Source organism: Drosophila willistoni, chromosome 3R (assembly GCF_018902025.1).
Source record: "Drosophila willistoni isolate 14030-0811.24 chromosome 3R, UCI_dwil_1.1, whole genome shotgun sequence".
In the NCBI taxonomy this organism is placed as follows: domain Eukaryota; kingdom Metazoa; phylum Arthropoda; class Insecta; order Diptera; family Drosophilidae; genus Drosophila; species Drosophila willistoni.
In genome coordinates, this window is record NC_061086.1 from 7,643,795 (window position 1) to 7,658,058 (window position 14,264).

Sequence of the window (14,264 nt, forward strand, 5' to 3'; positions counted from 1 at the left end):
GACAGTTAATTTAGAATTGATGCAAATCTCAAATTGCATTTAAAATTTATTCAATAACATTAATGATTTTGTAGAAAGACCTTGATTTAAGCAATTATGTCAGCTTGAGCTTGAAAATCACTAACTGTTGATGTCTCTGATCTAAATGATATTTATTCATATACATACTTAGGCCCCTAATGGGTTTTGATATGGTTTTCCATGATTGTGTGTGTGTGTCATAAAATTATAGTATAATAAGGCCTCGGACCGCTGAGTAATTATTATTTATACATATTGGATTTTAGCTCTTTGTTCTAATTGGTAGTTGTATATTGATACGGTAATTCATATATGCGTTTCGATTGATGTGTCAAAGAACGATTTCTCTTCATAATTAATGTCGTATTTAGCTTCATGGATGAAACACAAACACACACACACACACACACACACACACAGATAGTGACTTCTTTAAAAGTCATAAACTCAATGCAATACACAGTGATAGCAAACAGACGAGTAGCCTTTGGGCTATGCATATCCTTGTAGAGTACCTAAACACAATCATCAAAGTGCAGCAGCATAGGCAGCCCAGTCAGCCAGTTTGGTGTATTGAAATTTGATGACGATGTCGAGGTTATGTGAATGGCCCTAAAAGTGTGGAACCGCAGAGTTCGCAATGTTGTTCCCAGCGGCAGAAACTGTTGTCAAAGCGTAGTGTGCCAATGTATGTAAGTGCGGGTGTGAAGGTATACGTATGTAGGCGTATGAAGGCGTATGAAGGTGGGTGGCTAAATGAAGGACCCTCATCTCACACGGCAACATTTGATCCGCTGTTTGGGGAACAGGTTTCAAAGGCTTTTGCATCACTTTATGTGGAACTGGGGTTGGGGGTCGTGGCGAAAAGTTAAACAACAGAAATACAGGAATATTTAGTTGAAGGGACAGCATCCATCCCCTCTAACATACACCTCATTTTGCCCTGACATGTTAAATATATATAAATCAAAGTCAGGAGACGGGAGGACGTCTTCCTTTTTAATTTTTGCCTACGTGAAATTAGTTGCGTAAATCCCAACACGAGAACGCACTTGACTGCTCTCGTCCTACAGCAACAACAACAACAACAACAACGACAAAAACAACAAGGAACGAACAACGAATTAGGCAAAAAGCTTATGTAACCCAGCTAGGAAGAGAAAAATGAAACGAGCGGTGAAAGGAAGTGGCGGCAGGGGGCGGAGCGGCAGTCAGGATATAAGCAAACTATGCGCCTAATAGTAGTGTGCAATAAACCAACACCAGGACTAACACATACTCGGTTGCCTAAAGGGAAGTGCCTGTCTCATTCACTCTCTCTCTCTTTCTCTTATTATCTATCTACCTCTGTCTGCCCTTGTTGTCTCATCTCTCTCTTTTTCCAACACAGACACACACACACACACATGTCGCTGTCGTAGCGTCTTTGGGGAAATTAAAGCGTGGCAAAAAGTGCCAAGCTTCATGTTAATTTTCATTAAAATTATATTAACTTGTAACGTGGCTGCTGCCTGCTGCTCTGCGATGCGTCCAGGCGACTAATTTTTAGTGTCCTTGCAAGTTTATCATGCCGGCATGTGCGAGAGTTCTGTGTCCTGCGGGACACTTAAAATATTTAAATGCGCAAAATAATAAATTAGAAATTTTCTCTGAAACTAAAACGAAACATTTGCCATGGCCTTTTTTGGCTTGGTTTTTTTTTGTTTTATTTTTTTCTTCCTGGTTCTCTCCAGCTCTCTTATTTTTGGTATCCATGTCCATGTCGAGGGTCTGACACTTAACATGACAGCTATGGGAGAGTGAGGGCACCACAAGAAAAAGAGGGAGAGAGGGTGGGACGTAGAGATGAAGAAGAGGTCAGTGGGCCAGTTAAGGATTTATATGAGTTCTGTTAAATAATAAAACGATTAGCTAAATAATGAATAGAATAATTTGAAAATGTTTACAGATAGAGATAAGGGCAATGAAAAATGGAAAGCAGAATCCGAACGCTTTCATTTAAAATAAAATTTAAATTGAAAAAGCAACTATTTGAAATTAACATGTTAATTTGTCGAATTCTCTTTTATGTACATCAAAAAAATTAATTTAACATGACTTTGATTTACATAGAATCAAATGAAATGAATCGAATTGTGCACATTATTAGTTGAAGTTATTGAGATCATAGATTTTAGCTAAATTTAAAGCAAATTTTATATTTTTAAATGAAACAAACTCTTTAAGCAAATCTCTGACAAACTTTAGCATATTCTTTGCCTACTTCAGAGGCTCCCTTTATTATCAACTCCTTCTGCTGCTGTTGCTTCCCATGTTTGATCAACACAAACATGTTGCCTGATGTGTCTCACCCTCCCTCTCTTTGTTTCTTTTTCTAACGTTGCTTATATTTGTGGTGTAATGCCCTCATATTTAGCTGCACTTTATGCCTCTTTCATGCCAACACCATCTGTCATTATTGTAATTGTCAAAAGAAACATTCCAACTCTTATATAGACGCCGAGAGATATAAACCATTATGAGTGTCCAAGTGTCTAGGTGACTCGAATGTGAGTATGTGTATTTGTTGCTTTACGAGTCGGTTGGCGTCGGCGGCGGCGCCAGTTGGCCATTTATTATGTTGGCACATAAACAATATTTTATTTAACATCATTGCCAGTGTGTGTGTGTGTTTGTGTTTGGGGCTATAAAAATTGTCAGCTTGGCTTTTGCGGCACTTTGGTCTCAATGTGAATTATTTCACGCTTTGCTTTATTATAAAACACACTTTTATGTTTATGTCTTCTTTATATATTGCACACGCATTTCTTCCTCCTGCTGCTTCTTCTACTTCATCTTATGTCATTTGTTTTGAGTTGGCATTGCCTCTTACCATTTCCGCTTCCTGTTTGCCATTGTTTCATTGCACATCCCACTTGTGCTGTAAACATAAATTTGACGCGGCCGCGTGACAATAAAGCGCATCATAATAATCACAGAAGTGTGTATTTGTGTGTGTGTGTGTGTGTGTGTCATACCACAGCATTTCTGAGCAGATCGAAAAAGAGCTTAAGGCATCGGCTCATGGAGGAAATTGTATAAAAAAAAATTTTCAAATTAAACAAAAAATGGCGCTTCAGTTAATTAAAACAAAACATTTTCAATTATAAACGGGACATGACTGGCGGCTGTTGCAGTTGCAGCTGCATAGACACACTCACGTACACACTCACACCCACACCCCTACACACATAACGTCATTCGCTCACTCACACACACAGTTGTGTGTGGCAAGTTCAAAATGTTTTCAACAAAGACAACAGAAAAAAATAGCATACTTATGTGGGCATCCAGCAGCAGCTGCATACATTTTGCCTACCTTCATAGGTGGAGTGAAGTGAGAGTGTGAGCATGCTGCAATGCCAGGAGTTATTGTCACTGCAGCTGTTGCATTTTATTGTTGCCTTTTATTTATCATTGCTCTTGTTGCTAGTGTTGCACAGCATTACAGCAGGCAACAGAGCATCATGAATATATTAAAAATGAACAAAAAAAATGGAACATGTGATATGCTTTTAAGATTTCCTGAGAGGTGCCAACTTATAACCATCTAAAAAAGTCAGGAAAAAAAATGTCACTATGACCAGGTTTATATACTGGGCTATAAATATGATATTCTTTGTTTTTCCCATTTATTTAGTAAACAAAACAAATATTACATACTCGTTTTTATTTATAACTAATTGATGTCTGATTAAAAATCATTTCAACTTAATGCAAAACAAATATCATTTGCCCTAAATCAATCAGTCAATCAATTAATCAGTTTTGTATGTTTGAATTCTTCTCAATTAGCTTTTCAATGTGCTAACAATGGGACAAATGCCGTTTAATTATAGAAAATCAGGACATTTGGGAATATGTATATCGTTTATTGCCAACTCCATTAGAGTCTATATTAAATTTGTACGAAAATCAAGCAAAAACAGGGGTTCGGAATAGGGGGGGAGATGGGCAGCGACAGAATATAAAAATAAAAAGACATAAATAGCGTCTAAGTGCTTCATAGATAAACCCAAACAGACGCACAGTTGAAGGCAGAGGCCAGAGTTACATTGTAGGGTTCCGGTCTTTAGTCTCTCTAGTTGTGTGGGTGTGTGTGTTTGTGTGTGGAAGACGCAGACAAATTATGGACAAATTATGTCGACCTGGAAATGAGCAACGGTCGTGCCGCGGCCAGCATGGATAGTAACTGTTAGCTTTAGCTTTGGCAGCGGCTGGCTGCTGGCTCATTATATGGAACCACCCCCATCCTGCCAACACATTCTCTCCCACCATCTTTCCGCTTCTTTTACCATCGTCCTGGTCTACTGTCTGAATTCCCCCTCACTTTGGCTCTTCCTCCCTCTATTTCTCTCTCATGTTTGCATTCCGCTGTCGTCTGTTTGGCTTTGGCGTGGCTATATTTAAACCGCAGGAAGTCAACTTCAAGGGACGCACTCGGCCTGGCTACAAAATATATTTTTTCTATCTTTTTCTCACCATATGTGTGTTCGTAGATGTGTTTTACTCTCTTTCTCTGTGTATGTGTGTAAGGTTTTTTTTCTGTGGGTCGCTACTTCCGGTCGTTTGTCGCCATTTTCATAATGTCTGCCTTTTGCCACGGGCAATTGTTGATTTAGTTGACTATTTTTCTCTCTATGGATAACGCTTTCTTTCCTCCTCTCTTCGTCTCCCTCTCTCTCGCTCTCCTTCTCTCTCGTTCTATTTCTCTCTTTGGTCTATATGCCATTTGCAGCTGACTTTTGCTTTTTTAATTTAACAGCACTGCAAATATTTAGGTCGACCTATCCATGCACACCCACGGCACCCCCCTGTAGCCGCTTCTTCGCCTAGCCAAAGACCACCCTGCACAATATTAAAAATGCAAGTCGAAAGAATTGGGAAATATATTCAACGATTTTATTTTTACCTTAATCCTTGCTTTTTTCAACCTTGCCCAAACCCCCCACCATTGGTCCCTTTCTCATGAACATTTTGTATTATTTAGTGTAGTTCACTTAAGCGTGTTGTCGAAATGAAAGTGGGCATGGTCACTCATGCCCTGAGGCAGCGGATAAGCCTTGTCGTTGGCCCAGTCCGCCAGTTCGATGGAAATCGAGCCACAACAGAATTGTTGCAGTTGCAAGAGCATTTTTACATTGCTATAAGTTGGGGCAGGTGTTGCCAGGTTAAGCCTTAAAATGAATGACCCAGAAGAACGGAAAAGTTGTAAATAAAATGTATGCGAATAATATAAAATATTCAAGCGACAAGCTTTTAAAATATTGTTTCAATTTTAATGATCGTATTGCATGGTCTTTTTTTTGCCAAGCGATTTAATTGACATTATTTGTGTGAGTAGTTGAAACTAACTCAGTTTCAACTCAGATATAAGAATGATAAGATAATCTAGCTTAATGGTTATCTGTTGTAAATTTCTTCTATTGCATTGGATTATCAACAAATGAAGTGCATTTTCTATTGTTTCTTTGACAAATTTTATTTACTTCTTAGACCGACTGTCAAACAATGTCACTTTAAAACTTGGTTACAGGCGGCAATTCAAATTCAATCCAACAGCAAATAATACAAAAAATCTCAACAAGAAAACAGTTGAAACGACAAAAGGAAACAGAAAAACCGTTTGTCAAGTTCTGGCAAAAGCATGTCAAGCGAGTAAATTACCTTTATGTGGTTGCTCTCAACCCCACACAATCCTCCAAAGACCCTCCTCAACGAACCAACCCAACTAACCACCTCCTGTTTATTGATTTCGCATGTGATTCGTATTCGTGTTTGTGTGTGGAAGTCTGAATGTATTTGTTTATATGTGTGTGTGACAGATACTTTTTCAAACTTCTATTTTCTATGTTTTGCCGCTGCTGCTTCTGCTGCTGCTGGTGACTTTTGCTTTGTTATAAAACTCAACCGCAATTCATTTGAATTCAATTGCCAAGCGGTTAGTAACTGAATATGTGTGTTTGTCTATGTATTTGAGTGTGTATGTATCAGTATGTGTGAGCGTGTGCTGCACTTCCGGCAAGTGCTAGGGTTGTCAACTCTCTAAGCAACTTTACCTTTTGCCTTATTCAGTACTTTTTTGGCTTTGTTTCTTTTTTTTTTACATTATGCATGTTGCTCGCAAATTTAATGTGATTTACAATTTAGACGATGAACAGACAGGCCAGAGACAGAAAGAAAGAGAGAGAGAGAGAGAGAGAGAGGGAAAGAAAGAGAACGAGAGCAAAAAAGAAAACATTATAGCTTTGGGGGGTCATGAACTAAGTTTATTGTGCACATTTAAATGAAATTGCTGTGCTCAATTTATGCGCTAAACGCCAAAAGGCATTCGAAGGCTGATGTTGAGGTAGAGCAGGAGCCATTTGGTTGCAGTTGTGGATGAAGTGGGGAAGGTAGTTCATTTGCCTGCACTATTCACACAACAAAAACTATCAACCAACTTTACACTGACTCTACAACCCACTCCATTTCTAGACTCGACAGCGACTCCTACCCGCATTCCCGTTTTTTCCTTTTTTTTAACCATTTTATTTCATTTTGTTTCGTTTTGCTGGGTTACCCTACCCACCACTTCCCTTGTTGTTGTTGTTGTTAAACAGTGCTGTCTGAGTGCAATAGTTTTATGAATATCGTTGTCGTTTTTGTTGCCATTCGGGTTTTTGAAATGTGTGCATATTGTTGGCATAATTGACTGGGTTCTTTTTTCTGCTGTGTTTTTTCTAGCTGTTTCTGTTATTTGTGTCGACATTTGCAATGTCTAATGTGCCATTTGTTGACTATTTAACATGCATTTGCAATGGGTTCACTGACTAGGCACTAGTGTGTGTCCCTTGTGAAAATTCAAGTTAAAAGTTCAACAACAAACCAATCGGTTTCATTAAATCAATTTGAATTTCTGTGTAGGTTTAATGACAAATTTGATGACTACATAAAGTCTAGGAAGCATTTAAGTCAAATTTTCCTAACTGTTTACCAACTCATCCCAACTGCAGATGTATCATTTAGATTTATCACAATGTGCTACCTACATATGTAACTAACTACGACAGCGATCTGATCGATGACTCAGGATTCTGTTAAGTTTTACACAAATAAATCTTATTCTTGAAACGTAATTAAGGCAAATTTTATTTCTCGAGCCCGAATTCGTAAAAACACATTTTCATATATGTAGTTATCTACTTACTTGGTTTGTGTAGACCAGACCAACAATATTCTCTTAGTTGCACAATTTAAAAGCAGCTGCTAATCGCTTCACTTGTTACTCTCCCCTTTTTGCTTAACCTCATGGCACTTGCGGCTTGGCTACAAGTTTGTCTTGATGCTGTCCCTAGAAACAGCAGCAGCAGTAAGAGCAGTAACTACTTAGCCAAACTTGATTTTCCATCTCTTTCATTCTTTTACTGGCTCTTTCTTTCATACTGTCGACAATCTCTCAATAAACACTTGCACAGCTCTTAATTACCCAATGCAAACTTAGTCAAGAAACAACTTTGAGCCAAGACAGTCTGACTGCGTGTGTGTGTGTGTGTGTGTGCTTGGTGGCATTACCTGTTTCTGGTCCTGGTCTTGGTATAGGCCATGGGTGTTGCTAGCATTTGGGGTCCTTGGAGCTGTCATACAAGTACAAGTTAGTCAGCTTGTTCGACTGCGTGTTAAACAAAAACGTGGCGAAAAACTTTCAAGTCAAAGTTGCTCATGACTCTTTTGTCAATTATCGTTAGTTAGCAAAAGGGATTGACGACGATGATGATGGTGATGATGAGTATGAGGGAAGCGATTCGGTAGGAGGTCAGTTTGTATTGACATTTCGATTGCTTATGTCAAGGGATAACACGTGCTCCCATTTAATACACGGCATAAAACTTTGGCTATTCATTTGCGTAGCTGCCATTTGGCTACACGTTTGTGTGGGTGTGTATAAGTTTGGCTAATCTATCAATATTGATTGGCATAGCTCTGGCATGCTCTTGTCATTTAGATATTAATGAGATTGTGTCTACTATGCGTATTGTTTTATTCTAATGCAACTTTTAATTAAACTAACCACAGCAATCTCTTTTCTTTTTTATTCAAATTGCAGCACCATAAGAAAGACTGGCTAAAAGGATTTTGGATTCGGATAACATTTTTTTTCGTATGCTAAAGGAAAACAGCAAAAACCGGAATGAGCAACACGTGCGCGTTTCAGTTTAAATATTTATAAATAAAGGCACATATACATATATGTACATATACATATGCCTAAGTCTGTATGTGTGTGTGCTTTTGTCGAGCCTCCCCGTCAAATTCTATTAAAAATTCATCTTAACGGTTATGCCTTTTGGACGGGCAACGGCATAAAGAAACAGCAACAGCAGCAGCGGCGGAAAATGTTTGTAAATATTAAAATGAATTTATGTGCAGCGAAAAAAGTTTTTAATTAAGTAAAAAACAGTAACAAAAACCCCGAAAAAAACAGAGAGAGAGAGAGAGAGAGAGAGAGAGTAAAAAACAAGAAAGGGCAACGAATAAGCAGAAATAAAGTGCGTTTTTTGTTTGTTCGTATGTGTGTGTGTGTATATGTCCTTAAAAAAATGATGATGTTTGCCCAAGTAAATTTATTTGCATTTTTAATGCCCATGTCACGTTAACTGGGCTTAAATACAACCACAACTAACATTGAAAACAACAGAAGAGAAAGAGAACGTCCACAGCAAAACTCTCTCTCTCTACCTGAATTCCAGCATGCAGCTCAAAGCTGGCAGCATTCGCTCCATTTGGCTGATCCTTTGCCTGATCATCAGCCTGAACCAATGGCAATTGATTCAAACCCATGAGCATAGTGATGGTTTCAAGCCTGGTAAGTGAATCGAATAAATAAAATATTATAAACTGAAAACTCTTTCGCATTCCATATATAATTTTCTTTTTTATATTGTTATATTTATTTATTAATGCTGGATTGGGGCATCCAGTTTATTCACTCAGAAATTTTACGTTATGTATGTATATGTATATAAAATATTTTATTTACTTAACCGAAAGCGTTTTCTGAAGTAGCAATTTCCATGTACCCTGCATTTAATGGCTTTGATATATGTATGTATCTATCAAAACCTTTTTATTCTTTTTGGGATAAAGACATAACTTATCGTATTGTAGTATCCTGAAAAATTATAGCTAGACACAATAAATATACCTAGCCGTAAAAAATTTGTAGGGTATATCCACACAATTAATAAGATTGGACTTGTACATTGTCTTTGTATGTGTGAACGTGTGTGTGTGTGTGAATGGGACTGTTATTTCTGATAAAGATAACAGCAACAACCAACCAACAAGAACAAACATTTAATTTAATTATGCAAGGCAAAGTTATGCATTTTTAATTGCTCATTTGTAACTTTGTGTATACAGTGAAGAAAAGTTTAACCGTTGTGATTAAAAATTCCGCTTGAAAGAATTTTTATGCTGATGTAAGCGATATTTTAACTATTTTCAAGTTCTTAACTAAAGGCATTCAAATATGTTTTGATTCTTTCATTTTAAATAATTCCATTAACAACGCTTCATTCCGCTAGCAACAAGAGCAACAATTTCAACATTTTTGTTGCACATTTTTTGTGTGTGCGTGTGTATGTGTGTGTGTTTTTGGCCTTCAGTCAACATTCCTCAGCTTCTCATTTTCTCCATCTATGAAACTTTTCGAAATTGCTAACAAAGTTTTATTTTTGCATAAACATTCAAGGTAAAATTGGTCAAAATTAAAACGACAAAAGCAACAACAAAGAAAAAAAGTACTTCAAATTATCAAAATTTTTACAACTTCATTATGAACTTTTTTTTGTCCTCTTGCGACATGTGCGTTGGACGCTCGGTTATTTGTTGCTTTACTTGCGCTTGTGCTGTTGTTGTTGCTGTTGTAATAGCCACAAATCCACAAAAACGTCACCTGCGTCATTTGGCTACAGTTACCCCCTCTGACCCCGTCAATCCCCTGGCCAACACATCTCATACATACATCTCTCTTTCACTGGTACAACCAGTCCCCATAGTAGGAGGCTACTTTTCCTGGCTTGATGGTTGGACAACACACAACACAAAAAAAGGAAAGAAACAAAAAAAAAAGGAAAAATGCATAAATTCTCATTTTTATGTGTCTGTGTGTTGGACTTTACATTAGCTTTTGTTGCTGATTATCCCCAGAGAGCTATAAAAAAATATGTGACCGTATGCTGTTGTTTTTGGTGTTTTTGTTTCTGTTGCTGTAGTTGCATGTAAAAAAAAAAATATATATATACATATATATATTTTTACCTCCCCACAGGATCTGGGGAATTTAATGTCAAAAAAAGGAAAATATAGCTACTGTAAATAAAATTGAGTTAAACGTTATATAAAACGAACAACTATATATCTTTATATATAGGAATCTCTTTTCAATGATAACTCCTATAAAAAGAAACACCTTCCCGCCCACCTCTAATAAATAACAAAAAATTAGTTGAAGGCAGCGGCTTGGGACACTTTAGAAACGCTTTAATTTCATTACCCAACACTTCACCGAGAGCGAGTGGCCGCTTACATAATAATTAGTAAAATAAATTTCACCTAAATACACACTCGCATACAGAAATAAGGAGAGAGAGAAAGAGATAGAGAACAGGGCGTAAGGACCAAGAAAGGCAACGACGACAACAACAACGACGTGAAGCGGCAAAAGAGTAAACATTGGCATCAAACCAAGCGACTAACACAGCGTGGGAAGGTACGCGAAATGGCCACGTCAAACGCACGTCCACGTCGACGACCCACTTACACTTTGCTTAAAGTTCTCGTCATCGTCGTTTGGCATTGCCATCGTTGCCGTTGCCGTTGTTGTCGTTGTCGCTGTTGATGTTGCCGTTGGCAAATTATTTCCCATCATTTTTCACGCAAAAAGCGCAAAAATTTTTGCCCTGCCACATACAGAAGTGGAAAGAGATAGAGCAAGGAGTGAAGAGACGCAAAAAAAGTAGAGAGAGCGAGCGTGAGTGGCAGACAGAGCACACAGAACTTGGTTGTCAACAGGCCTTTGCTATGGTACTGCGTGCTTGCTCCGTTGTCTGCCCTCTGCCGTCTGCCTCTGTCTCTGCTCCTGACTCTAAAATAAAATCTAATTAAAGCTTGCAAAACGTGCACTGTGCCATTGTTCCTCTTGCATTGTTATTGCAGTTATAGGATATGCTAGAATACGCTTCAATATACATACATAAAACGTTTTTCTGATGAGAATATTGAAACACTCATTGTTTGCTTTAGCTGTATTTGACTACTCCTTAAAAAGCATTAAGCTATATACAAATGTGCGGTTGCCCCAAATAGTAGGCAATAGATTTTAAAATTCTCTTGAAAAGTTCTTGAAGAAATTTAACTTCTTGGTGTATATGTATAAGCAGTATTTAAAGTCAGTTTAAACAGTTATATGAGAGAAAAACATTACAAATATTAGATAATTTCCAGATCATGATTTATACTTTTTTAAAGTAAACTATGTTAGCTAGCCCTCAAATGTAGGCAATATTTGTTTTAGCAACATCTTTACCTTTGTTGTTTGATTAAATATCGGTTTCTTTACGTTATAAGTATAAATGATATATGTAAAAAGCTTTTGAAAAAAAAATGGCTTGTTTATATCTATTTCATTAAAACCATTGTACCATTAGGGCGAAGCTTCATCAATTTCAACAAGGACATATACATGCTGAGTGATACCAAAATAAAGTGCGAGAAAGAGAGAGATCGAGAGAGAGAAGGGAGCCAGCTGTCACAACATGCCGATTTCTAATTCAATTTTTGTGACAGCATATAAATAAAAGAAACATTTTTGGAGCAGCGGCAGCAGCAGTAGCATCAGCCAAAAGCAAAGTAAACCAACCAAAAACTGTAAAAGCAATTCCTTGACAAAATAGAAAGGCGAACCAAATGTCAGTTTTCCCATGGCCACATATACAAACACACACACATACACACACACACCCGTACTTATAAGCATAGATTCAACCACAACGGCAACTACAAAATGTTGTAGTAACATTTCGACGAATCGTTTACCAATTTTCTGACTGCTGCAAATCAACAAAAAAAAAAAAAAAATACATGTATATATATATACAAAAAAATAGGAAGAAAAAACTTTTTAAATTAACTAAAAAAAAAATAACTTGTGCCATGCTGAGGGTAGGTAGTTGATGGGCAGGGACCATGCAGAGGCCAGCGGGTGGGGACAGCTCGTCACTGGTGTTGGCATTCGGTTTGAGTATTTTAGAGCAAAGTGGAAAACTTTTAGTGGCATGTTTACAAAATAAACTTCAAGTTTTGCAAAACGGAACAAGAGAAATAAAGAAAAAATGCTGATTGCTACGAAAAGTGAAAAAAAAACAAAAGCAGAAGGAAAAAAAATGATGATTATGATGCGTGGGAGGGTAGCAGAGAGGTGTGTATAGAGTGACTGAGAGACACATTTTCGGCACAAGGTAAGAACGAGCCACCGAAAAGCTTTCTTTTTTTTTTGGTTTTGTTCGGCCTGTTGTCATTGTCATTGTGGGCCAACCAGAACAAAACCAAAAAAAAATACAAAAAAATAAACACAAAACTTTTTATGCTGTCGCTTTTGTTGCTCTTGTTGTCGTTGTTCTTTTTTGTGCTGACAGTTGGCAAACAAAGCATAATTTTTAATCTGGCCAGGCAAACAATGTTACATATGCGGCACACATGTGTACACACACACACACACACATACATATCCACAGACATATACACCGACACATGGTTGGCGAAACTCTACCTGAACGTGTGGCTTTTAGCTTGATTGTTGATGTTGTCTACGTAGTAGCAGCAAAATAAAACAAAAATTATGTTTATTTGGCGTTGTCCTCAATTTTTGCCATATTGCGCATACGCAGCGTAGCTTATGGAACGTGACAATATCATCAAGCAATGCAAATGTATAGAGAATCAACGGCTTCAGCTTGTTGATTTAGCCAGGCGAGTTGAGTTGAAGTAACGAATTGCAATATATGGGGCATTATGCCATCTTCGATTTAGTTGTACAAACACTGAAAGAGCACAACATATCATAAAACCACTAACCATAGAACACATAGATGGGACAAACTCATGATTTTTTGATTGCAAACGCTAGCCTAGTCATGGAACCCCAGAGAACTTCGGGAAAACCCGAACGCTCTCACTCTCAATGAGAGCGTAAAATGGGGAGAGGGCAAAGCAGCTACGAAAAAATTTCAGTCTAGCACAGACTACCGAACGACGAAGGCAGGCCTACGTCGCTTGTGATTTCGTTCTGTCTATGTATGTGTACATTTGTCTGTACATGCTCAGGCTTCGTAGTGTGTGTGTGACGTGAAGTTGTACAACATCGCATTTCAATAGCTCGCTCGACCAAAATTTTTCATTTTCGACAAAACAGCGGCAATGCGAATAGGATATGCCCCTGTCGAAAGAATATCAAGAAATATTGGCATCAGCTACGTATGTATCCCGGTGGCTGTGCCGATAGAGTGTTTGCTTGGCAATAGGAATGTCGCTTGTTCGAATCCCAACTCGATTATCGTTAACGAAGTTTTTTTTTGTCTATTTTTTTTATTTATATAAAAATAAAAAAATAAAACTAAACAAAAGGAAAAAAAAACAAAATGAAAATAAATAAAAAAAAAAATCAAAAAGGAACAAAATAAAAAATAAAACTAAAAAAAAAAACGACAAAAAAAAACTTCGTTAACGATAATCGAGTTGGGATTCGAACAAGCGACATTCCTATTGCCAAGCAAACACTCTATCGGCACAGCCACCGGGATACATACGTAGCTGATGCCAATATTTCTTGATATTCTTTCGACAGGGGCATATCCTATTCGCATTGCCGCTGTTTTGTCGAAAATGAAAAATTTTGGTCGAGCGAGCTATTGAAATGCGATGTTGTACAACTTCACGTCACACACACACTACGAAGCCTGAGCATGTACAGACAAATGTACACATACATAGACAGAACGAAATCACAAGCGACGTAGGCCTGCCTTCGTCGTTCGGTAGTCTGTGCTAGACTGAAATTTTTTCGTAGCTGCTTTGCCCTCTCCCCATTTTACGCTCTCATTGAGAGTGAGAGCGTTCGGGTTTTCCCGAAGTTCTCTGGGGTTCCATGACTAGGCTAGCGTTTG

The 14,264-nt window shown here is 37.8% G+C and overlaps 1 protein-coding gene across 1 annotated transcript in view; it reads left to right on the forward strand.

The window, feature by feature from the left end:
• The first annotated feature begins 8,511 nt into the window (after window positions 1-8,511).
• The window catches only part of LOC26529200, a 52,786-nt gene continuing 47,033 nt past the window's right edge, over window positions 8,512-14,264 (forward strand). Inside the window, exon 1 of the mRNA XM_015176962.3 lies at window positions 8,512-8,905. Within this exon, the coding sequence (XP_015032448.1) occupies window positions 8,791-8,905 (115 nt within the window). The 5' untranslated portion in view covers window positions 8,512-8,790. The remainder of the gene's footprint in view (window positions 8,906-14,264) is intronic.